At 35.7% G+C, this 27,325-nt stretch overlaps 1 protein-coding gene across 3 annotated transcripts in view; it reads left to right on the top strand.

The window, feature by feature from the left end:
- The window catches only part of LOC115216667 (gamma-aminobutyric acid receptor subunit alpha-5-like), a 741,237-nt gene that overhangs the window by 552,562 nt on the left and 161,350 nt on the right, over nt 1-27,325 (top strand). For all 3 annotated transcript variants that reach the window (XM_036506277.1, XM_036506278.1, XM_029786168.2), the window contains one exon: nt 529-611. In XM_036506277.1, the coding sequence (XP_036362170.1) occupies nt 529-611 (83 nt within the window). The remainder of the gene's footprint in view (nt 1-528; nt 612-27,325) is intronic.

Raw genomic sequence — 27,325 nt, 5'->3', positions numbered from 1 at the left:
AGTTAGCACAATCTTTGGGGATGCGATCATTCATTCATTGATTGCACAGACTGGGGTGCGTCGACATATCTTTCTTCTGTATTCCGTACCAAATACACGCGTAATCAATGATCTAGATATATATAACTTCATTTTCTTCAATTCATATTCTGTAACATTATCATTAAAATAAACACATGCATATTGGATCTCTAATTCTAGTTCTTAAAAAAACACTGAAAATGAGATGGCAACTACATTGATTAATTTACATTGGGTCATATATATGTGTGTGTGGGTGTATGTATACAAGATACGGACTACAAAAATTATTAAATACATAAAATAAATAAACTCTAAACAATATATATATAATAAAGCTAAAATACAAAAGGGGAAATATCAATAGATACCGCATGGAATATGTTTCCGTATTATTGCTTACAAACATATGTTCGCACTTATTACTGTTAATTAAATTCTGATGCACACGTTTCTGATATATAAAAATTATTTACTGTATTTTCATCATTTTTTTTTTCTTTTTAGGCTGACGATTCGTGCTCGTTGTCCAATGATTCTCAGAAAGTATCCTATGGATGAAGCTATTTGCCATCTTAGTCTCGGGAGCTGTATGTATAAATATTACAAGTTGTCATATAGATTATGTGTCTCTCGCACACAATTTTTGTTTGAATTTCTTTATATTCTTTATTTGGCAATCCATAACTATATAACTCTCTCTCTCTCTCTCTCTCTCTCTCTCTCTCTATTTCTGAATTTTTTAGGAATACGAGTGCTTGCATGTGTGTGAGCGAGAGAGAAAGAGAGAGAGAGAGAGAGAGAGAGAGGTGGAAGGCAGAATATAAAATGGCGATCTTGCAGAATCACTACCGCACCAGGTCAATTGCTTAGCAGCATTTCGTCCGTCTTTTCGAACTAAGTTCAAAATTCGCCAAGGTCGCCTTTACCTAACATCTTTTCGGTTCCGATAAAATAAACACCAGATGAGAACTAGGGTCGACTTACCTCTTCCAGGAATTGCTGGAGTTGGCCTGAAAATTGGAAACTAATATGCATATATATGTATATATATATATATATATATAATATATATATATATAATATATATATATATATATATATATATATATATGGTGGTTGTCTACTCCTTATGCAGAGTTTGACCACCTCTTGAAACTAGACCATACAACCATCATGGCATCTGATGAGGCTTTTTAAAGCAGATAATATCTTGAAATGGCACCCATATAGACTGCACATCCGAGTTGCACCTCGAAGATTTTCTGATAAGTTCTCATCTTTCTGAATGTTAAAATGTATTTTGAGCCCTCTGTTAGATTTTCAGACCTTCTGGCACATATTGCATTGAAAGGTGTGCACAGATATATAGGGAGGATATTTAGTGGAGGTTCGTTTTCCATGGATTCTCAACTATGTATATATATACTTGTAGATTTCAGCGGTCCAGCATAGCGAATGAATGGAAAGAAAGAGTTTGTGTTGGTACTGGGAAGTGATCACTACTAGTGTGTGTGGATTGCTGTGGGGTTGGTATGAAATGAAGAGAGGAGGTGAGGTTGGCATCAGATGAAGAGAGGAGGCAAGTTGAACCCATGTGGTGCAAGGCGGTCATGCAGTTTATGAGCTCGTTTGAAGGCGGAAAGGTGTAGGTTGCGGAAGATGTGCGAAGTGGAGGGGTCAGTGTCGCAGGAATGTTCGTAGAATGGTGAGTTGGAGGGGCAGGGTAGAGAGGTGGTAGCTGATGGGAAATGAGGTAGCTGATGAGCGGGTTCGAGGAGAAAGAGCAGATGCACAGTCCACAGATGATGCCCTGGCAAGGGCGGTGTGGATAAGGGTGAATGCAAATACACATAGGATGAAGTGGCGTACCATGTGTTGAGACTGAGTCTCAAAGTCATGGTTGTCACTGCAGAGCCTGCGCAGACAGAGGTATTGTTAGTAGGGCATGGAGAACTTGTTGTGGGTATGGTAGGAGAAGGAAGAGTTAAGGTAGGAGTGTGAGTCAGTGTGTTGTTACTGGATAGAGGTTAGTGAGAGCGGAGTGGTGTATCGAAGTTGCCACGCTGTAGGACTGAACCCAGTACCATGTGGGTGGTAAGCAACCTATTTACCACACAGAAACGTATTTTTATATATATATATATAAATATATCGATGATGTTCGTTTTATGCTCAAGTTATTTATTAGCCTATTGAATACTGAATTGAAGAAATATGTTTCATTATTTAGCAGAGTACACATTTATTAATTTTAACTGGAAAACATATTAGGAGTGCCTCTCCGGGTGTTCTTATTCATCAGGTTATTAACGGGGAGCAAACCGAAATTTATAGACATACGTAGGTCTGTGGGTCTGCACTTGAAGGTTCGAGTTTTGTTATTAATGATGTTGACTTCATGACCATAAGCTTATGGCTGTAACTCCTGGATACTGAGATGTGTTGTGTTCTGGAACAAAACACACCACTTAACTTTAGTTTAGTAAGCTGAGAAAAGTAAGTTTGCAAAGCCGGTATCCCGTCGAGGAGAGGGAAATTTATACTCCACATAATCTGCTTCCCGGCACACAAAGCCGAGACACCGGCTTTATGTGCCTATTGCTCGGGAATAACCGTTGATGTTATACAGACACACACACATATATACATTCTGTTAGTAATTGACTATACAAGTACGTTTATACAAACACGAATATAACACACACGCACACACAGTTACACATACACAGTCACACACACACGTACTCTCCTATACTTTTAATCTGTGAAAGCTATAAAATTACTCCAGGACCGAGAGCTTCGCGATGCGTATGTGTACATACGTCTGTGCATATGATGTATAAATATGTGTGCTGATGCATAAATGTGTGGAAAAGTATGTCGAAATTGTTGATTTATTATCATTATTAGCAGATCGATACTTTTGACGAAATATGTTCTAGCTAATTAAGTCTTCATGTCCATTGATAAAGATAATTTATCAGCATCTCCGTTATAGCTGGAATGGTTGGTGGTAGCTATCCCGAGACAAAGGCAGATAAGTAGCTAGCATCTAAGTTTCAGCCGGAACGGTTGGTGGTATCTATCCGGAGACGAGGGGAAGGTAGATAAATAGATAGCGTGTCTGTTACAACCGGAATGGTTTTGTGGTAGCTTTCAGGAGGTCTGACGAAGGCAGATAAATAGATAGGAACGATGATAGGGAGTTTTATAGAAATATAGATAGCATAATGTTTAGATATACTCGTATATGTGAGGGAGACTTTCACTATTGTGTAGATTATTCCCGTTGAATGGAAAGATTGACTATGAAATATGCATCGGCTTAACAATCCTGTCTGCAACTGCACAGACAAGGAACATAGGCAAATTCAGGGTAAGGGATATCGCGTTTAATGTGGATAGGGTAGTTAAAAGGAAAACTCAATTTAAGATTGGGAGTCGTTATGTGTTTAGAAATATTTGCTTGTGACATTGTGAACGAGGTGGCTAACGAAGAATGGCGTGTAGAATGTTTCTGTGTGTTTACGAGATGAAAGAGGTGAATTTCAAGCAAGGGTGGAAGGTGCTGCGAAATGTCTTGCAAGTGTTGATATATTCGCCTGAAAATGATTTGGCACTCGTTCAGAAATTTGATTAGCGTCTGTGTAGCACTGATATGGCTCCAGTTAACCGTGAGGTGCAAACAATGAAAGTGTTAACGTAACTGGGACCGATTCTCGTTTCTGTAGCAGCTGCCAATATTCATTGAATAACAATGCTCGAGAAAGATAAGCATTAAATGTTGAACATGGGATCGGGTTGGCGGAGACATGTGCCAGAGGACGGGTGCACGTAACGGGTTGGTGAATAGTACAACATTTGAGGAATATTGGATGTTTAGCTGACAGCAAACTGCTGCGGATGTCAGTGCAGTAAAAATAGACGTGAGAAAGAATAGACGTGATGGACCAGAAGAGATGAAAAAGCAACTGAAACTTGAAAGGGTGTGGTTGGATTGATCCATGTCATATACGAAGCAAGGTAGTGGGAAGAGGCGTTGGTGGTCTACGACAGAGAAGAGGTTTCCTGGGTAGATAAAAGCGAAGATGAAGGGGCACTCAGGCCTGCCAAGTGTATGGATGTGTGTGAGTTAATAGGATGTAGAGACGCTGAGTTTCTAGAAACTGATAAAAATGATGACATATCTGGTGTGGGGAGGTTTAGTAGGATAAGTTTTCACACTTATTGGAAAACAATATATATATGTGTGTATATATGTGTGTGTATGTGTGTGTGTGTGTCTACATATATAAGTTGTGTGTGTTTATGATTATTCTGTTTTGTGAGAGAGAGCTTAATCTGGTGTAAGGGTTACCATAGAAATTGAATATGTTCTATCCGTACGTGATACAACGTCGGTCATTTTATATATTTCTCATTATAAGATTATAGATATAAATTAATTCTGATTCATTTCCTGTGGATCTCATTTAGAATTCAAGTATACATCTATAAACATAACCCCTGATTAATATGTAAGCACATAAACAGTAGTCGTATATGGCCGGTTGCATATGTGTTTATATACATATTTCACATATTCTCTGATCGTTCTGTCTGATATAATAACATTTAATTATATTCACAATTTAATTGAATTTTTTTTTATTTTGTATTAACTCTCATCCTTTCATCTGTTATTTGTTTCAAAGACAACTCATTCTACAACATTGTTTGATTAATCCGATTGAATATATGATTGTAGTTCAAATAAGGATATTGCCGTGGGAGTTTAAAGTGTTTAAGGTCCCCAACTATCGGATCGTGCAATGCGATGTGTCTCTAAATGTAAACAATGTTTCGAAACTCCTTGCCTACCCATCGCCGCACTGCGCTACTGACTGCATTGCTTTCTTTCTTTCTTTCTTTCTTACTTTCTTTCTTTCTTTCTTTCTTTCTTTCTTTCTTTCTTTCTTTCTTTCTATCTATCTATCTATCTATCTATCTATCCATCCATCCATCCATCCATCCATCCATCCATCCATCCGTCTATCCATCCATCTATCTATCTATATATATACATATATATGTATATATATATATTTATACATATATGTGTGTGTGCGTATGTGTGTGTGTTTGTGTGTGTGTGTGTGTAAAGTCAATCATTAGTCTCATGGGTGATACATCATATCATGTCAGTGAGTTAGAGATCAGATTGTCGCAAATTGAAAATTGAAGGAATGGAAGACGCAATGTGGTTGTGTGATATTCTACAGAACTTCCAATGTGGCTAAAGACCTCTGAGCAGCTGTCCCATGAATTGAAGTTAGATAAAAAAATAATATTCATAGGGACAACCCCAAATCAAGTCGACTGTCTACGAGAACAATTGAAGATCACAAAAAGCTGTCATAAAACTTCAAAACAGCTGATGCATGACGTTGCTGTAAGTTCGTGTCATGCCTGATGATTAGCAAAAAGATATAGTCATAGACTCTTTGTGGTTGTGTCTTTGTACACTTTATAATGAGATGTTTTTGTACTTCTGCAGATGATCAAAAATTCATTTTGAATGGATTCCCTGGTGTATTTCAGAAATGTAGAGCATTTTTGTGTATCACAAAACGCATTTATTCATTCACCTCTCCTCGTGACATTTTTGCAAGATGTAGAGTTTTTGTACTCCAGCTAATCTCTCTATATCTAAACTCTCCCGGCTAGTTTTTTCTTGTAAATTTGAAATTTTCCCCCGAAAGGCTGGCGATTTCGAACAAAGAAACTTATTTCGTGGAAATGCACACTATTTTTGGAGAAGTATTACAAGATGCATTTCAAAAAGGAAAGAATTTTGAAAGATATGCAATAGAACTAGTATTGGATTTGATATTTAATTAAATGTTTATTAAAGCAAAAAGTCGGTTTCTAATAATTTCCGTAAATTTTTGGACAACCCTTATAATCATATTGAATTCTTGAAACCATGACGATCAATTGTCTTGCGGCTAGCGCATACTTCATTAACACCACAACATTGTAGGCATTCACAATTCATATAAAATTAACAATGGTATTCTCGGCGTAAAAGTGCAAACAATTCTTCAAAATATATTTTCAAGATGTGGCTGACGGATGAAAATAGTGAATATTTTCTGTGACTACGATGAGAGTAAATAATTAGTGTCCAAACATACGGTATAGCAGGTAGACCTTGCGTCTGACACAAATCCAGCTCGCAACTAATACAGTGATGTATTGTACAACTCGCATTTTATAATTGAAGTCATACCCAACAATGATTACTTACTTTGATCTACCTTCTATCTGTCTATCAATTATTAGTTTTGTCATAATAGTTCTCTTTATTTATTTTCTCCATTTTTTTTATCTGTGGATTCATAGGTGTAATCAGTATGAAAGGGATCTTTGTTTTCATATAAGCCTTTTCAAAAACTTCCATTTATTTATTCTTTCCTGGCGGTCATATGGTATTTCTACAAATATTATTCATCATATTTCGGTAGACGTCCCTGTCTTGATAAGGAAATACACGTATACAAAGACAGATTTAATACTATATTTAGAAACGCAGGTGTAATGAAATACATATCACCCATGTTTAGAAGCATGAACGGTATAAAATTATGCGAACTTTATAAACACATACAACCAATAACTGTATAAATCTATACTCACTGTATAAATATTCAATAATTATATTTTTGTATATAAATAATATCAACATATTTTAATATTTCGTTTTTGGATTTGGTTTTCAAGATTTTTTTAATGAATTCGTGTGTTGAAATAAGAAATAAGAGGAAATTTTACCGGTGAGTGTGTTAAATAATAAGGCACTAAAAGAGAATGACTCTCCCCAGACACAACATTTTTTAACATGTATCAATATAGGAGGAATTTATCAACATATAACTGAAACTTATTTTAACCACCGCGTATGGAAAGCAAAGTCGGCCACGGCAGAATTTGAACTCAAAAAGAAAGGAAGATCGAATTTACTATTAAATATTAACTGTATTATAACGAAGAATATTTCATCCGGTATAGTGAGTGAAACTCTATGAAGTACACGGGAATATATCAATTGAATCAAATATTGTCTTCATTGTCAAAAAATGCCAACTGATTTTGTCAGTACATCTTAAATAGACAAGAAGACAGGCAATACCGAAATATAACTTCACGAAAATATTCTTTAGATACATCAGCTAACGTATGCCAAATATATCGATTTATACCAGGCTTTAACAATGTTAAAATATAGGAATATTTTTGAAGTGCCTTACCACGTATCATCACTTCATGGCTTTAAACTTATATTGGGATAAACAAATATATGAGAAGTATATAAGGAAATACATGTATCTATATATATTAAGTATAACATATATGTGTATGTGTGCATAGGTGTGTGTATATATATATATATATATATATGCATGTATGTATGTATCTATGTATGTATGTAATTATGTGTGCATTAAATGTGTTCTGTGCGACAGAAGCAGTATTAGTTTCAAATAACCACAGTGTTTTATATTTAAAGCAGATACTTCGTTGAAACCCTACTAAACATTAAGTTTCGTTCCAAGATATAGTGGTGAAAACATAGAAATACAGATATTGCCGTAGCAGCCGTGCTGTAATTGCTCGTGCCAGATATCCAGCTTCCGTGACGTGATATCCACTGGTCAACACGAGTCAGGAAAAAAATTCAATCACAACTGTTACAGTAAAATTGTGATTTAGAAATTAGTGTTGTCCATGTTATGTGGTAGGCTGGATAAATATTCGCTATGGGTAACAGAAATGGTATTAGTTTAAAAGCCTATTAACTGCCGATATTTGTAGCGAGATAGCATCTTTTAAAAAAATCATAGTTAAAAAATAATAAAACCAATGTTATCAGTAATAGCCAAACTTCGTCTAGCAACTGCGGTGGCTTTGCTAAATGTGGATTTCTGATTATTTGCGATTTTTTTCCTGCTTTTTGTAATAACAATGGCACATACACCACTGGACGAATTTTATTAAGTGTTTTCTGTGGCACATGGCGAATATCCTTTTCAGCCTGCAGGTTACTTGCGTAGTGGCTACTTTTTCAATCGCTATTTTACCATACCAGTAGCAGCTAACTATTTCTTAGTGGAGGCACATGGCCTAGTGGTTAGAGCAGCGGACTCGCGGTCGTGGGATCGCGGGTTCGAATCTCAGACCGGACGATATGTGTGTTTATGAGCGAAACACCTAAGCTCCACGCGGCTCCAGCAGAAGGTAATGGCGAAACTTCTGCTGACTCTTTGGCCACAACTTTCTCCCTCACTCTTTCCTCCTGCATCTTGCAGCTCCCGTCCAGGTGGGGGAACCTATACGCCAAGAAACTGGGAAACCGGCCCTTATGAGCCAGACATGGCTCGAGAAGGAACAAAACAACGTTTTCTTAGCATGCGATTTACCAATGAATTACCAGTTACTGACAAAACCCAAAGGAGCCAAAACCGTTCCTGAACGATTTTCTCTTTCTACCGATATATTTTTGTGTTGGTTAACACCATATGCCTGATGCAATGTCGTGTTGACTACAGCAGATGATAGGCTTTCAACAATGTATCTGCTTCAAATATGAAACGCAAATTGCTATCCAATAATGTTCATTTAGGTAAGCAACGATAAATCATATCGTCTGAATCTGAATGTTAATTAATATCAATTGCACAAGAAATTCATCAGCATATAGAAAGTGATTAAGAGGTGAACATAACTATATGAATTATTACAATGTAATTCACCTGTATTAGCTTCTCTCAAATTGTATCATCATATTTCACACGTACAAAATTATATTGCTTTATGGATTTATATCAAACACATCGCTATATAACATGATATCTAAAAGATATAAGGATATAAGTGCTGTAAACAACTTTTATCAGCATATATGTAACCTATTTCCACTAATGGCATCTTTTAATACGTCTGGCAACCGCATCGAAGTGTGTAGAAATATCTTCATTATTGATATAAAGTATGTTTATCTAGAAATCAACATAACTTAACTGCGTAAATGCGAGAAATTCATTGCAATATAGTGTCATAGGTCGACTGTACCAAGAGGTATCTCTACTACTTATATATTTATATATGTAGGTTAAGTCGTGACAACAAATTTTAGTCCTCCCGATATGTTTAAACGGTATAGATACACAGCATATATATAACAAAATATGTTAGATGTTATGCTATATATGACATGTATCATTCAACGAAATATAAATATTTGTCACAGTTGTACAATTTATTAACTTTTTATCCGTCGTCTGTGTAGATGATATCTTTATTAATATATATATATATATATACAACTATATAAGTATGAATTCTTTATCAATATATATTTCTCACATTCTACTCTCAGCATATTTCAAGTTTATGTTACATATGTCTATATGTGAAGTATATGTCGTTATATTTCGGTCTCATGATATAATATTTCCATTACAATAATATTGCATCACTTTCCTATTAGGTCCACTATTATCAGCATAGAGTTACATCTGAGAGGCGGATTAGTACTAATACTTTTAGCATGAGTACTACATACATGTGAATAAATGCTTCTTTTTATTTCAGAACCAAAAGTATTTATCCGTAAAAAAATAATGTTTCAGGATTGATATAGTGTATCAATTTAAGGTAATAACAAGGGACCGTACATATTATTACACAGGTGCGTCTGCTACAGTTTGGAAATCTAGATTACATTATCATTTTCAGCCGTTTTTGTATAGAAGATCATATCATTCTACGAATCTTGGCAAACGCATTTGGGAGTAAAAAGATAGGAACATTAAGTATGATTTACAGTGGGCCATTATTAGTTACGCACCATCCTATAATACTGGGGATTTTAAATGTAATCTTTGCCATGTGGAAATATATATAATTACTTCTAAATTAATATTATTGAAATGAAAAGGTGAATTTACATCGAAATATTCTCACAAATGCAGAACAGCATTTAAATATTTCAATTCTAAATAATCCATTATTTATAATTGCTTTTCATATAATATTATGTACATAAGTTTTCTATAGATTTTCATCACATTTAATAAATATAGATAACTAATTGTCGTCACGTAGGAATTCTGTTTCCAATTATAGTAACGTAGAATTCCTATGAATGCTTTATATATATATATATATATATATGTGTGTGTGTGTGTGTGTGTGTGTGTGTGGTGTGTGTGTGTGTGTGTGTGTGTATGTTTGTGTGTGTGTGTGTGTGTGTGTGGTGTGTGTGTATGTTTGTGTGTGTGTGTTGTGTGTGTAAGTATGTATATATATATATATATATATATATATATATGGTCGAAACATATCTAAGTTTATATATATATATATATATTTAAATATATTTATATATATATTGATGTAAATCTATTTATACACACACACACACACACACACACACACACACATATATATATATATATGCATTGTGTGTGTATATATATATACAGCGAGATAGTGAGAGAGAGAGAGAGTCTAATGGAATTATTCCAGGACTCCGTCTTCAAGAACTCAGGAAAACAATAACTGACAGACACTCTCCTCCCTCACTCATTGACGATGGGATTGAACGTGCCAAGAAATAAAAAGACATTAAGGAAACCAAAACGGAACGCCACGCCTTATCTCAAAATACTACCGTATGTATCACCTCACAACTCTAGAGACAATGAGGTATACAACACTATTGTACAAAATTCACCAACGATTCCTAGGGGTCCAAAAATGAATAACATTCTGAAAATACGTAATTTCGTCAAATGTAAGAAGCAACCGAAATCACTGAAAATAATACTGGCAAATGAAAAGCTTAACACAAGAGCCACGTGGACGTCCCAATGTGGAACATGATCAAACGTACTGGAAGTTTCGGAATTCCAATTCAAACAAGGCGAGACGTTCATAATTAAGGCTTTCTTCACTTGTGCATACGACAATTCAATTTATGTTATAATTTGTTTAGGTTGTGGACAGAAGTATACAAAACAGGGAGTATGTCACTTAGACGGAGAAGCACTCGGCTTATAGACAGATGTTTTGAGTGAACACACATTTCACAGTGCATTATTTACATTTGACGGGTATTTGTCCTAATCTTGTTTGTTGTTAATACAACACTTCTGTTGACGTACCGTCCGGCCTTCATAGGTTGTCTTGGGGAAATTTCGAACCTGGGTTCTCATTCCTAACGTATTTTTGATGTTGTTGCTGTTTTTGTTGTTGTTGTTATTATTATTATTATTATTATCATTATTATCATTATTATTATTATACCGGTTCCCGGATGCTACTCGTATCTGCACACATTTAGGAGGTTGTTGTGTCCGTTTAGTTTTCGTATTTTCCAGTGGTGTTGTCTGTCTATTATTTTAACTGCGTCCCATAGGGGGAGGTGGTCTCCATTTTTCCATACATCATCACCCCTCCTCGATTTATCAATATCTCCTCGTGTCACAGCTTTGCAATGTTCCTCTACCCTTATTTTGAGGGGTTGGCATGTCCCGCCCTTGTATAACCTACCACTGCTGCATGGGATGGAGTACACGCAGTCTTTAGTCATATTCTTCATCTGATGGTTATTTTACTCTAAGGAGATATTTGCGAAGAATTGCTCTTGAATATTGTCCTGATGTTATATGGGCCACATATCCTTTGTATCTTTGCGGAGAGGCCTTTCACATAGGGTAGACACACTGTGGATAGTTTATTGATTTTTGGGGGTAGTTGTTGCTTAATAGCTTGTTGTTGATCTTGATCATTTCTTCGTGGTGTGTATCGCTGATTATATTCTTTGCTCGATGTTTTAGGCACTGAGCAATATATCTCTTTACATTGTATGGATGATGGGAATTGATGTTGAGGTAACTTCCAGTGAAGGTCGCCTTGCGGTATACGGATATTCTCAATCCATATTTGTCCACGAGTAAGTATATGGCGTAGTGGTTGAGAGCGTGGGCTACTAACTCCAAGATTCCGAGTTCGATTCAAGGCAGTGACCTGAATAATAACAATAACAACAACAAAAACAACAACAGCAACAACAGCAAGAACAACAGCAACAACAACAACAATAATAATAATACTAATAATAATAATGATAATGACAATGACGATGACGATGACGATGATGATGATGAGGAGGAGGAGGAGGATGTTGATGATGATGATGATGATGATGACGATGACGATGATGATGATGACATCGAAAAATACCTTAGGAATGAGAACCCAGGCTCTAAATTTCCCCCAAGACCCTTGATGAAGCCTGGAGGGTATATCAGCCGAAACGTTGTGTTAACAACAAACAAGATGAGGATAAATATCCGTGAAATGTAAATAATCTAAATAATATACATAAAGCCTCATCTCTTAAGTATAGAACTGTATTAAATTTCACAGGTTTCCCCATCTATCAGTGCTAAGACACAATTTCTGTATACGAACGTTTGAGTAAAGAATATTTATCATAAAATACAAAACACGCTTAAATATGGTCTCATAATCAAATTGGATCTCAGTAAATATTTTAATTCATGATCACATATCCATCAATAAAACATATTTCATCTTACTACATTAGCTTATGAGTTTTTGTATGTTTCTTTAACCTTCCTCCAAAATTAGCAATTACCTCCTCTGGCCCGTGTAATAACTGTCACCAATTATTTCCTCTTACAATTTTCTACTTATCTCATTCACAAACATTCATACAAGAAAACGGTCTAGAGTGGCATACGTTCCATGTACATGATATTGCCATGCGTATCATTTGCATTCACATGCATAAAATATATTAATATATATTTCTTTACTACCCACAAGGGGCTAAACACAGAGGGGATAAACAAGGACAGACAAACGGATTAAGTCGATTACATCGACACCAGTGCGTAACTGGTACTTAATTTATCGACCCCGAAAGGATGAAAGGCAAAGTCGACCTCGGCGGAATTTGAACTCAGAACGTAACGGCAGACGAAATACGGCTACGCATTTCGCCCGGCGTGCTAACGTTTCTGCCAGCTCGCCGCCTTAATTTTAATTATTAGCATATATATTAATATATGTTGAGAGCATCAACATGTGCCGACAGTAGTTACAGGCAACACAGCCTGTCATTTTTATGGACCTATTTCATATTTCCTTTGAAATATATGGAAGGACCCGGTATAGGACAGCTGTTATAATGTGAGGTTGATGTAACGTAATCGAGACGGAAAGCGGTTATCAAAAGACGCTGGTTCGTGTTTGTCTTTAGTAATATACATTTCGACTGTACCTTTTGTGATGCCAACCAAACTCATTTGGATATATATTTCGGATGTGAAACTATGTATTGCTATATGTGTGCGTGTGTGTGTGTGTGTGTACGTGTGTGTATATTTATGTATATGATATATATACATGAAGGCGCGTGGCTCAGTGGTTAGAGCGTCGAGCTTACGATCGTGAGGTTGTGAGCTCGAATCCCGGACCGGGCTGCGTGTTGTGTTCTTGAGCAAGACACTTTATTTCACGTTGCTCCAGTTCACTCAGCTGTAGAAATGAGTTGCGACGTCACAGGTGCCAAGCTGTATCGGCCCTTGCCTTTCCCTCGGACAACATCGGTGACGTGGAGAGGGGAGGCCGGTATGCATGGGCGACTGCTGGTCTTCCATAAACCACCTTGCCCGGACTTGTGCCTGGGAGGGTAACTCTCTAGGTGCAAACCCATGGTCAGTGTCTGACCGAAGGGGGTCACCATCACCATATATATTTATATATATATATATATATATATATATAATATATATATATATATATATACATATATATATACATACATATATATATACATACATATATATGTATATACATACACATATACATAAATACATACATATATGTATACATATATATATACAAATGCATGCATATATGTATGTATGTATGTATATATATATATATATATATATATATATATATATATATATTCGGTGAGAAAGATACATGCATACTTATATATACATAGATATCGACTCACGTCTACAAGCATGTACATGTATACGCAAGTTTGTCTATTTATGAAAAGTACATGCGAACGAAGGAGGGAGAGACAAAAATATTGTCACATACTGAGGTGGGCGACTGAAAGCGTGCTTGTTATGAATATATAAGCAGAAAATATGTCAGACGTCTCCTGAGGCTGCTCATATTTTTCTCAATGAAAAAGAATTTCAAAAAGTCATAACATACATATCCTTTGTAGTAAACCAAATATAAAATTATATAAAATTCTTTGAAAACGTCTGAAATTGTACGAGATATAACATTCTGAATATTATTGGATTTTATAAAATAGTCTTTCGTTTATGACAGTTGAGTATTGTTAGTCTGTTTTGTTTTTATACACACCAGACTTTGATGGAAATTGTTTAAATTAACTTCCTTCATATTTAATTAATCCCAGATTTTGTGATTTAATTACTATACTATTAACTCAAAAACTAGAATAACAACTAATTTCCTATTAAAAATTATACAAATAAATGGAGTAAAAAATGCGTGAATATTTAATAATCGTGAAAAATAAAATAGAAAACTATCCTGATGTAGTTATGTGTTTTCTTTTTAAGTAAACGCAGTGGTGTTGATTATCAAGTAGAACAATATCTCGTTAATTTCGTCAATATTTTATTCTTCTTAATTATAACAATGAGATTTGTATTTGAACATGAATAAAAAATTAAGTTGATAATTAACTCTATACAGCAGAATCTCGTTGTTATTTGCCTGAACAATGGCCAATATGCAGCACAAATACAAGCGACAAATACATGGGCATCAACAAGCGTTATACATCCTCACACACGTACATATATGCATATGTGTGTGTGTGTTAAGATACATAGATAAGCAAATAGATAGATACATACATATACACATGAGGGGAAAACAGACAGACAAACACAAACATGTGAATCACATAAATATCACGAGAAAATAATGAAACAATGAAGAGTCAAAGAAACAAATATCATGTTGTCAGTCAAGCGAAAATATCTTTTCTGGTAAGCGTTGGAAGATAACAAGTAAAACCCAAAGACGGAAGTATTGATAACACCACACATAAAAATAAAAAAGAGCACGGAATTATACGTTTCGATAATACACGTTTTCAGAGAGAAGATAAGAAGAAAATGAACAAAAAGAAAGTAAAATAAGGGCTATTCTATCCCAGATATGACATGCAAAAATCGTGATAAGATTGGTTCCGTACTTTTGTGTTCTTATTCTTGCCACTAAAACGTTTTATAAATGGTATCATTCGAAACATCATGTTCTATTTCGCTTTCTTCAAACAGAATGATTACTTTCATTGTATATTTTTTATTTATTTATGTTACTTCGTTTCCAATTTTGAAACAGGAGTGGCTGCTGTGTGGTAAGTAGCTTGTTTACAAACCACATGGTTCCGGGTTCAGTCCCACTGCGTGGTACCTTGGGCAAGTGTCTTTTACTATAGCCTCGGGCCGACCAAAGCCTTGTGCGTGGATTTGGTAGACGGAAACTGAAAGAAATCCATCGTATATATGTATAATATATGTATGTATGTGTGTGCGTGTATGTCTGTGTGTCTGTATGTGTCCCCCTAGCATTGCTTGACAACCGATGCTGGTGTGTTTATGTCCCAGTCACTTAGCGGTTCGGCAAAAGAGACCGATAGAATAAGTACTGGGCTTACAAAAGAATAAGTCCTGGGGTCGAGTTGGTCGATTAAAGGCGGTGCTCCAGTATGGCCGCAGTCAAATGACTGAAACAAGTAAAAGAGTAAAAGATATTTATACTCACGTAACTTCTGTTTTCTCATATCATATGTAATTTTCTTCTTTGTTTTCTTTTTAAATCTTAATTTTCAATTGTATTATTATATAGTAAGCTTAAGTAGAGCATTTAAATTTTTGAACAATGTGTTGTAGTATATATATATATATATATATATATATATATATATATATATATATATATATACACTGTAGGATAGGGCCACTCCTTGAAAAGGATGGCACAATCACAGGAAATCCAATGAGGATAAGTGAAATACTAAATGAGCAATTCAAGAGTATTTTCACTCCACCCCTAGGGCATTTTCAAGTCAGCAATCCAACTGACTTCTTTACCACTGCAGATATAAAGTTGGAGGCAGCGATGATTGATTACATCAATATAAAGGAAGACGATGTAATAAAGGCTATAGATGAAATGAAAACAAACTCAGCTACTGGCCCCGATGGATTCCCAGCAATCCTTCCAAAAGTATGTAAGAGAGTCCTAGCAAGACCACTGCAGTTCCTCTTTCAGAGCTTCCTTGCAACTGGCAAACTTCCAAGAAAACTGAAGGAAGGTAAAATATGCCCTATTCATACAGGAGGTAGCAGAGCGGAGGCGAAGAACTACAGACCTATATCTCTGACCTCACACATCAGCAAGGTCATGAAACTAATCACCTTCCTTGAAGAAAATGACTTGCTGCCTGACACCCAACATGGTTTCCGACCAGGAAGAAACTGCTTAACTCAGCTCCTACAACACTATGACTGGGTGCTAAAACGACTGCTCAACCACTCAAATGTGGAAGTCATATATCTCGACTTTGCAAAGGCCTTTGATAAAGTCGATCATGGAATGCTATGTCACAAACTGCGTGATCTTGGCATAGTTGGAGAATTGGAAGAGTGGCTTCATGACTTTCTGAATGATAGAAGTCAGGTGGTAGTAGCCAATGGGGCCACTTCCATTAACACGCAAATAGTGAGTGGTGTTCCGCAGGGCACTGTTTTGGAACCACTACTGTTCATATTGGCCCTCTCAGACATACCCTCAGCCACGCAGAGAGCCACGATCACAAGTTACGCAGATGATACAAAAGTTTCACAGGCAATACAGAACCCTGAAGACACTAAGCACCTGCAATGTGAGCTGGACAAAATATACAAGTGGGCTGAAAAGAATAGCATGCAGTTCAATGCTGAAAAGTTTCAAGATTTATGCTATCATCATGCAAAACTAAATGCAATACCCAATGAATACACTGGACCTGGAGGGACTAAAATCCCAGAGGCACAATCAGTGCGAGACCTGGGTATTTACATGAGTGATGGTGCAACCCTTCATGTGCATGTTGCTAAATTGGCAATGAAATGTAGGCGGCTGACCGGATGGATTCTTAGAACCTTTAGAACAAGAGACCAGGAAACCATGATGGTCCTCTGGAGGACACTTGTCCTAAGCCACTTTGACTATTGCTCTCAGCTATGGTCACCATCCAGTGTTAAGTTAATCACAAAACGTGAGGCGATCCAACGAAGCTACACGAAGATGATAGTCTCTGTGCAGCATATAAGCTACTGGGAAAAACTCAAGAGATTAAAATTATATTCCTTAGAGCGTAGGCGAGAAAGATATGCCATAATATACATCTGGATGATCCTAGAAGGACCTGTCCCAAACTTTGGCATCGAGAGTTACACAAATGACAGACCTGGGTGCCACTGCATAGTGCCAAGGACTCCAAATTTGCCATCAAGATGTAGGACGAGATACTGTGATAGCCCGGGCTTCCGAGGCCAACAGCTCTTCAATATCCTCCCGAAGACTCTAAGAGACCTGCATGGGGTGGATGCAGATGTCTTTAAAATAAAACTGGATCTCTTCTTGTCAGGTGTCCCAGATGAACCAACTTCACGGCAGGAGGTGCAGATGAGGGCAGCTGCATCGAACTCTCTCATGCACCAAATGGCAGTTGCTAAAAAGCATTCGTGAAGTAAAATCATGTAGCAACACCAAATGGCGGTGCCCCAGCATGGCCACAGCTTGTGAGCTGAAACTAGATAAAAAAAAATAAATAAAAAAAATATATATATATGTATATATATATATATATATATATATATATATATATATATATATATATATATATATAATATATATATTGGGGGGAATAGAAGATAAACCCAAATGCAAATTTAATCAGTTCGATATCGAAGGGTTCTACATCTTGATCTCCAAAACCTTGCTTCGGAAGGCACTTGGATTTAGCAAAACGTATGTCACCATGACAAATACCGCTATAGACATAATTACGAACGCAAGGAAGTCATCACTATTTCAGGATAATTCCTAGTAGCTAAACATAAATGGCGATCAGTTATTTGACGTGGCTATGGCGGTGCTGAAATAACTGATCCTTTAGGCCTTTATATACTAGATGCCCTTAGAAAAGATATAAAAGAAGCGAACACGGACATTAATGTGAATCTTAACAGAGGAAATTTTAAGCCACAAACAAACCTAGGAAGCTTCGTACATAGACATTGGTTCCAACCACCCAGCAGGAAATAGACAAATGCTTAACAACATTAGCAGACGTGGCTTCAATTTATCCGTCGACAAAGACATTTTTGAAAAAGCCGCCCCATATTATGATGTTGCATTAGAAAGGTCCAACTTCAAGAAGAGCATCCACTACATTGAACCACATATAATTAGACCAAGATTATACAGAGGAAAATCTTATGTTTCAACCCACCTTATAGCATGAATGTAGCTACTAAAATATCTAAGAATTTCTTAAAACTAATAGACCACCACTTTTCTCATTCACACAAATACCACAAGATCTTCAACACAAATACTGTTAAAGTTCACTATATTTGGAGACGTAAACACACCAGAAATACAAACCCGAAACACAACAACTGTCTTGAGACATAACTCTTATACAAGGAAAAGAACACGAACCCCAACGGAATAGCAAAAAGCTTATATAGGAATGAGGGGCAACTCGTTCGAAGAAACATATACACATCTTACGTCATTCAGAGACAAAACCAAAAAACGTAATATATAATATGGACATGGAAAGCAGGTAGAATAAGCAACCCTCAGACAGAGTGGAAAATTATTGATAAAGCCAACAAATATAGAGGAAGAGGTACCAAATGTGAACTCCGTATTACTGAAAAATTAAACATTATGCAATCAAGAGATAACACCTTAAATATTAAGATGAAACCTGCACACACAAATGAGTATGCGTATGTGTATGTAATTGCCACGTATATATCGGCTCTTGAGGTCTATAGTAACATATGTCCTACGTACATGATATTGCTATGGGTATTATTTGCATTCGCAAAAGTGTATTAATATATGTTGAGTACATCAATGTGTCGACAACAGTAAAAGGCATGCACAAGTAATATTTTACACTCAAATATTTCAAAGAAGAACCCCTATACACGAAGGTAACCCTACCAGGTTATACCCTTTTCTAAATGTGAAAACACATGGCAAACAAACTTCACACATACAAGAGTTGTGCCCAAACCAGAACTCATCACACAAGTTCAAGAACCCCATGCCCAGAACAACTACAAAATAATGCATAATAATGGAAGGAAATAAACCACAAAAATATTTGCCCAAAAGACAAATCCAACCAAGACAAACATCCAAAGGAACGTCCTCTGCTTCATTGATTTATTGATTTATTTACGCGAATTTACGAGAAATCCCGTGAACAAAGTGAAACTCTTTTCTTTAATGGAGGCAATATTTCAAGTAAAATTTTTTTTTTATGTACTTTACCAGATGTAATAACTTGTCATGTAATTTTCCAGGTTTATAAATATTATTTCTCTTACTCGTATTTTCCCATGTAATCATATATCAGTAAAAATTTATAGAAGCAATTGAAGTAAAAACAATTTATCCCCTGTCTGGGGGTTCAAGACGATGTCTGGAGATTTTTCGTTCAAGTCTTCTTTAAATATAGTTTGGTACTGAGTTGAAAGAGATAGAGAGTGAGAGAAAGTGTGCCTATTGTCTAAAAGAAATCCTTGTGTATTCCGGCCAAGGGAGTGGCTAAATAGCATTTATTGAATGGCGTTTTATGTTCACCAGTGTGTGTGTGTACGTGTATTATGTTGAATGTCCTTTCAATATGTTTGCAAAGTGACCAGCTGTGAGTTGTGTATGTTTGAAGAAAGAATAAGGATTATGCTTTAGGTTAGATGTATTCCTTTAAGTGTCTCCACCTGTGTGTATATGTGTGGTCACCAGCTGTGTGTATGTTTGTCTGTTCGTGTGTGTATGCGAGTGAATGTGTCTGTTTGTTCGTATGTGTGAGTGTTTTCTTTTGTGTGTGTTTGTGTGCTCGTATAGAATTGTGTGTGATTGTGTTTTTGTGATGTTTGCTTTTGTATGTGTGTCTGTTAGTGTATATGTTTGAGTGTGTGTGTGTGTGTGTGTGTCTTTGTGGTGATATTTTCTCTTTTTTTGTGCATTGTGTGTGTTTGTGTGCTGGCATGTATAAATACTGGAAAAAAAATATATATATGTCTGTGTGTGGATATATGCGTGTATATATAATATACATACACACACAAATATATATATGTATATACATACATATATATATATATATATATATATATATATATATATATATATATATATATATATATATATATATCCTATGTACCTACATTTCGTACGACATAATTCCTAAATATAAATATTGAGAATATTTTTACACCTGAAATTCTCTGGTAATAATTTCATATAAATATCGGACGATGCATACATATACACACATATATATTGACCATCGATGCATAAAACATCTAGCTTTGATGATCGATATTTGATTAGAGCGTAGTTATATTTAATTAAAATATCTGTTTGCAATGGTCTCTTTCTCTACTTCCGCTTAAAATAAAATTCAAGGGAATGCCTAAATTCACTAGCAGCTTAAACTCAAATATTTATCCATAATATTTGAACCGAGTTATTTGTTGGTACCGTTTTATTAGGTAATGATCCATATCACTTTAATATGTCTGGAAGTGTTTCAAACGTCTTTGCAATTAAACATACATAAATGTGTAGTGTATGTGTGTAAGTAGAGAGAGAGATTGAGAGAGTGAGAGAAACAGAGGAAGATCTGGATAGATCGATATATAGAGAGGCAGAAAGATAGATTCATATATATATACATACACACAGACACATATATAGTCCAGTTATATATATCGAGAAAGAAAGCGAAATATATATATATATGAGTATGTTTTTTATGCCTATCTCTCTCTCTCTCTCTCTCTCTCTCTCTCTATATATATATATATATATATATATATATATATATATATATATATATATATATGTATATATATATATATTATTTATACATATATATATATATACATATCTATCTATCTATCTAGCTATCTATATATATATATATATTATATATATATATATATATATATATGCATTTGTGAGTGTGTGCGTGTTTGTGCTTGTGTGTGTGTGTGCATGCGCGTCTAAGCCCCTGCGTAAATATTTATATGAATGTTCAATTACATCTATATACCTACAAATATATGGAACAGTATTGGGTTTCCTATTGGGTTTCCTATTAATAATTCATATTAACCCATAAATTTACTTTGTCGCGGAGACGCATTTTATATTTTCTGTTTTCTAATATAACCGGGGTTTAACTGTTTTATGTCACTTCACAAACTTCATTGATGTAGTTGCTGTCATGTTGGTTTCCATTGTTTAAGGTTCTGTTGCTAATCATATTGTGTCTCTCTACATTGTTCTCATTTTGTGTCCCTCGATGTGTTGCAGCCTCGCCATCAGTAGCTCGATCCTGATGCATGGGGCCTTGTCAATTTGTAGTGTCTTAAGATGTGCTGAAGAAACCACCATAGAATTTCTTTGCCTGTATGTTAACGGTAATTTAAATATTCCAGCTTTATCACACTCAGTCTTGTTGATTCGGTCTGAAGTTTACGTTAAGAGTACATGTGTTCGTGGAATAGTCAGCTGTTTGCTGTCTTAATCTATACCCTTGTAATTCAATTCATCGAACAGTAATTTCATCATCGTTTTCTGATGATGTGCAAAACGATATAAAATGTAAATTTGAAGGCAAATATCTACTGGGATGTAACATTTATGATTAAGTAGGACATGTGTAGACTCGATGACGTTTTGTGATATCACTGTTTTATAACAGCCGATAAATGTATTAGTTGTTTGGCTGGATAATTTCTCCATTAACGCTTTCGATCGTATTGTGAGATAGACTGAGAAATGGAATGAGAGGGAGAGAAAAAGAGAGAAAGAGACGGAGTTAACATAATAGGTACAGATTGATTGTTTTATAACATTCAGAAAAAATATATATACGTTTTTAAATGAAATTTTGCAGCGATAGATTTTCGACGAGGTATATCCCTCTTATAGTACTAATATTTAGGTGAAATTATCACATGTTTATTGCAAATATACAAATGAGTAATTTCTTTTATTCAATTATATTTTTAGGCAATACATTTTCTCTAAACCTATAGTGTACGTTTTGTTCACGGGTATTTGGAGTAGTGGTTAAGATCGCTGGCTACTTATTATTATTGTTATTATTAATATTATTATTTTTTTTTTAGTTATTATTATTATTATTCAGGTCACTGTCTGGAATCGAACTGGGAATCTTGGGGTTAGTAGCCCGCGCTATTAACCACTACACCATATGCCCATCGAAAAATACAATAGGAATGAGAACCCAGGTTCGAAATTTCCCCAAGTCACCTGATGAAGCCTAGAGGGTATAAGAGCCGAAACGTTGTTTTAACAACAAATAAACAAGATGAGGACAAATATACGTTAAATGCAAATAATATAAATAATGGACATAATTCCTCATCTATTAAATATCGATCGAAATTGAAGTAGTGTTTACATTTCGAGTATGGGAGATTGGAATTTACTTCGCAATATGCAAATGATGGCCGTCTAATATGCCAACTGATTACCTACAAATTAATATCGACATATTTTTTTATGTCCTTGGATGAAATTCCGCCGACATTGACTTTGCCGTACATCCTTTTCTAGTTGATAAAATAAGCGCCAATTGAGCATTGGAGTTAATAGAAGACAGGTAGCCTCGAAACAACTGGTCTTGCGCCAAAATTTGAAACCAATTTCAATAATTAACTGACGTAGTGGATCGTGGCATCAGATCATTTGAGAATTTTGACAGCTGGAAAACGATATTTGTGTATTTATTGATTGAAATCAATCGTCTGTAAATCAATATCATTTGAAGTTACACGTTTAAACGGGAAACCACAATCCTTTTTCATAAACTGTGTGTGGTTGAAGACACATGTCTGATACTCCACAGAAATCTGGCGCCGGAAATACGGTATAACGAAATAAAAAAAATAAAAACTCAAGCATCAACTGCTACACTTCAGGTTTCAAGCTGACAGCAATCTAGCGCCCTCTAGTATATTATTGATTTGCTCTAAATTCGAAAAAAAAAACGACTTCTCTAGAATTATATGTCAAAATCAATTCTGTTCAAGAGAAACTATTCTTCATTTCTTTTTTTATACTTTTATAAAATAGGCCGTGTAACCTAGGTGTATTAACTGGAGCATTTACAGAGCTTTGTTATATCTTTATGTAAAACTATAGAAACAAAGATAAATACTTCTATATATCACATAATCCTCATATAGTGTTCCTGTGTTTGAATATTGGAAGATTGACTGCGTTTGATCTGTGGTAATTATCTTATTTCGCATTTAAATATTAATATTTTCTGTGTGTATGTGTGTGCGTGCGTGTGTGTATGTGTGTGTGTGTGTGTGTGTGTGCGTGTGTGTGCCTGTATGCTGGTGCTCCAGCATGACCGCAACCACATGAATGAAATGAATAAAAGAATAAAATATGTATGAGTGTGTATGTGTATGTATATGTGTATACATGTTGTTGTTTGTTCCTTCTCGAGCCACGCCTAGCTCATTAGGGCCGGTTTCCCGGTTTCCTTGGCGTATAGGTTCCCCACCTGCACGGGACGCTGGTCCGTCGCAGGTGAGCTGCAAGATGCAGGAGGAAAGATTGAGGGAAAGTTGTGGCGAAAGAGTCAGCAGAAGTTTGCCTTTACCTTCCGCCGGAGACGCGTGACGCAGAGGTGTTGCGCTCATAAACACACACACGCCCGGTCTGAGATTCGACCCCGCGATCCCTCGACCACGAGTCCGCTGCTCTAATAACTAGGCAATGTGCCTCCAGATGTGTATACATGTGTACAGGGCGTCCCGAAATTAAGGCAGCCGAAGTTTCGGGCTTTAATAACTATCAATAATTGCGATAAAATGTGAAAATTACATAGTATAAAAACTTTTTTTTCAGACTAAATAGATTCAGATTTATATATCAGATAATGGCAATAGGCCGAAATACAATCATAACCCTTCACAAACGAGGCGAAAATAATACAGCTATAGTAAAAAAGCTTGCAATTAACCGAACGACAGTTTGGAAAATTGTTAACAAATTTCAAGAGACTGATTCCAACGTAAAAGAAGTGGGCGTATCACTCTGCTTATCGAAATTACCAGAGAAAACATAGAATGAAGTCACGTCATCCCGTCATAAAACTGGCTGCCACTGCAAAAATAGGCCGAACATTGCTGTATTGAGTGGAGAAAGAGCGCGCAAGCTTGTAAATCCATGTCACTGAAGAGGAATTGTCTTATCCTCCGTCAGATTGCTGAAGTCACGCTGCCCAACCTATTGTTCACTGATGAAAACACATTTGACATCATCAAAAAAGCAGTAAACCAACAAAATGACCGAATTTTGAGTGTATCTGGCTCCGTAGAGTGGAGATTGGTACATCGAGGTCGAAATCCACATTCAGTTATAGTTTGGGTGGCTTTGACAGCAACTGGAATTTCTCCCCTCATTTTTGTGTTCTCAAGTGTTACAGTTAACACCCAGTTATGCATTAACGAGATTCTAGACGCTGAACTGTTTGCATGCGCAAATGAGCACTTTCAAGGCGCATTTTGGGGCCTTTAGCAGGACTCGGCACTATGTCACAACATCAAGCAGACACAACAATGGATAAAGAAATACATTTAATCGTTCAAAGGCAAGGATGCATGGTCCTGAAGAAACCCCGATCTCAAACTGTTGGATTTTTTTTTGTCCATTTTGCAGACGGAAGACTCGAGCACTCATCATGCTTCGGGTGACGCTCTTAAGGCAAAACTGCAGCGCCAGGAATGGGCTGCGTGCGTGCAGCGTGTGAATCATTCGCACCTAGACAAAAGGATATGATTGTGTCAAAATTGTGTTTCATTTGTCATTGAATTGAAACGTTCTGCCCCGCTAATTTAACATATATTTGCTCTGGCAAAATTGAAATAAGTTGGTGGCCTTCAATTTTGGGACATCCTGTATCTGTCGAAGTAATGTAAACTAAATTTAATTTAAATAAACGTCTGTTAAAACTATTATTTCCAACAACTACTAGCCAGTATTTACCTTCTTCAAATTCTACATATGGCTGATATCGAATAAAACGAAGTAAATATAATTTTAAATGATGGAGGTAAACTAATTTAATTTCAATACGACAGGATTAAATTGTTCTCTTTCTTGCTTCGCTTGTATATTATATTCCTTGTTGCAAATTTCCTTTCTTTATACTGCAGAACCGTATTATTATCAATTTATGGATTATATAACTGAAGACATTAACGTTAATTATTTCTCTGTGTGGAGGAAAGTATGGTAATTTTTAATCTGTTACGTCTATTAGGTTAGTACTTTTATTTAATGAATTTCATTGACTTTTAAAATCTGTTTGGTCATTACTTTCTTTACTTTATAAACTAGATTTACACCAAATTCTAACTTAGGCTCCTCTGACATATATATTCTATCATGTACATCTTGCGAGTCCCGTTCTATTTGAAATGCACATTTGCGTTTTCTTGGCCTGAATGAATACACTTACGCATTATTTATTTTCATTGATGGCCGTGTGTAAGAAGTTTTGCTAGACCCAATCTAAACTTCTAATATGAGTGTGTTAATGTTACCAATTCCCTTTCTTCCCTGAAGGGCAGGTTAGTTCCTATAGAATTAACCCATCGTCCTTCAGTTTTTTCTCCTATCTTAATGCCTCTGCGTAATATAAACTTAACGTTGCAATCCCTAATTTTCCACCTAAATTCTAAGAGCATGTGTCTGTGTCCGCGTATCCACGTATATGTGCGTATGTGCATATCCACGTGCATGCAGTCTGTTCTCATCCATTGACATAAATTATGTACTAACTGGAAACCTTTATGGACATGATAATCACATAGAATTATTGTAACAACACCGCCTACCTTAGAATGAAGGAATGTCCAATGCTGTAGTTGACACATATCCATTGGAAACTAACTGCTTCTCTTTCAGTATAGTGATCTTTATTATAACCACACCCTGCTTGATGATATAACATAATGACTGTTTAGCATACGAAATCAATTGGTTTAGAGCTTAATATACACTGTTACATTTGCTAAATGAATCTAATTGCATATTCACTTTTAACTTCCACATGAACATAATGAATCTGATTAGCATGCGCAGTTAACGAATTTATTTGTTTACTAGCTCAATAAGTGTTTTCACCATACTGAAATGAGTCAAACGGTATATTTATTTATCCTTTCGTTTGAAATTTCATACACTACAATAATACCAATAACAGTCCATTATCTAAAAGGAGCGTTACTTCAAGGCGTAGCAGTTTATAAAAGCACATTATTGTTAAGTATACTCGCACGCTATTACATTCAAAATTGTACGATACACTGAAACATATACAGTAACATAAAAAACATGCATTCACCTCGTATTAATTAGTACAACTAAGGCACCTTGAACGCACCAAGTACTCCTTGGATTTGTAAAGTGCCACATTACAGTGTACTATCCTTTTATCTTCGCCTTAAGCAATGATCTTAACGGTTTGTTTGCCTAGAGCTTTTGATATATACTGTCTTTTCAAAGCACGCAATGTTTTGCTTTTAATTTGTTTTGATCTGCAGCACACACACGTGTATTCACACTCAGGAAAACTGACACGAACATATATTAAAACCACAACTGCATCACCCAGATGAGTTTGATTTGGAAATAAGAAATTTATACTCGCTAGTTTACATTTCGTCATTTATAAAGCCACCTGTAGTTATGGATATACTCTCAATTTACTTATATTCGGCTCATTGGTACACTAGTGATGAGAATGATGTGACTGTAAGAAAGTAAAAGGGCTCCCACTGTAATTAATTTACGTATATTTTCGGAT

This window comes from Octopus sinensis, linkage group LG10 (genome assembly GCF_006345805.1).
Source record: "Octopus sinensis linkage group LG10, ASM634580v1, whole genome shotgun sequence".
NCBI classification, from domain to species: Eukaryota; Metazoa; Mollusca; class Cephalopoda; order Octopoda; family Octopodidae; genus Octopus; species Octopus sinensis.
Note: the sequence above shows the minus strand (reverse complement) of the source record. Positions and strands in the feature narration are given on the sequence as shown.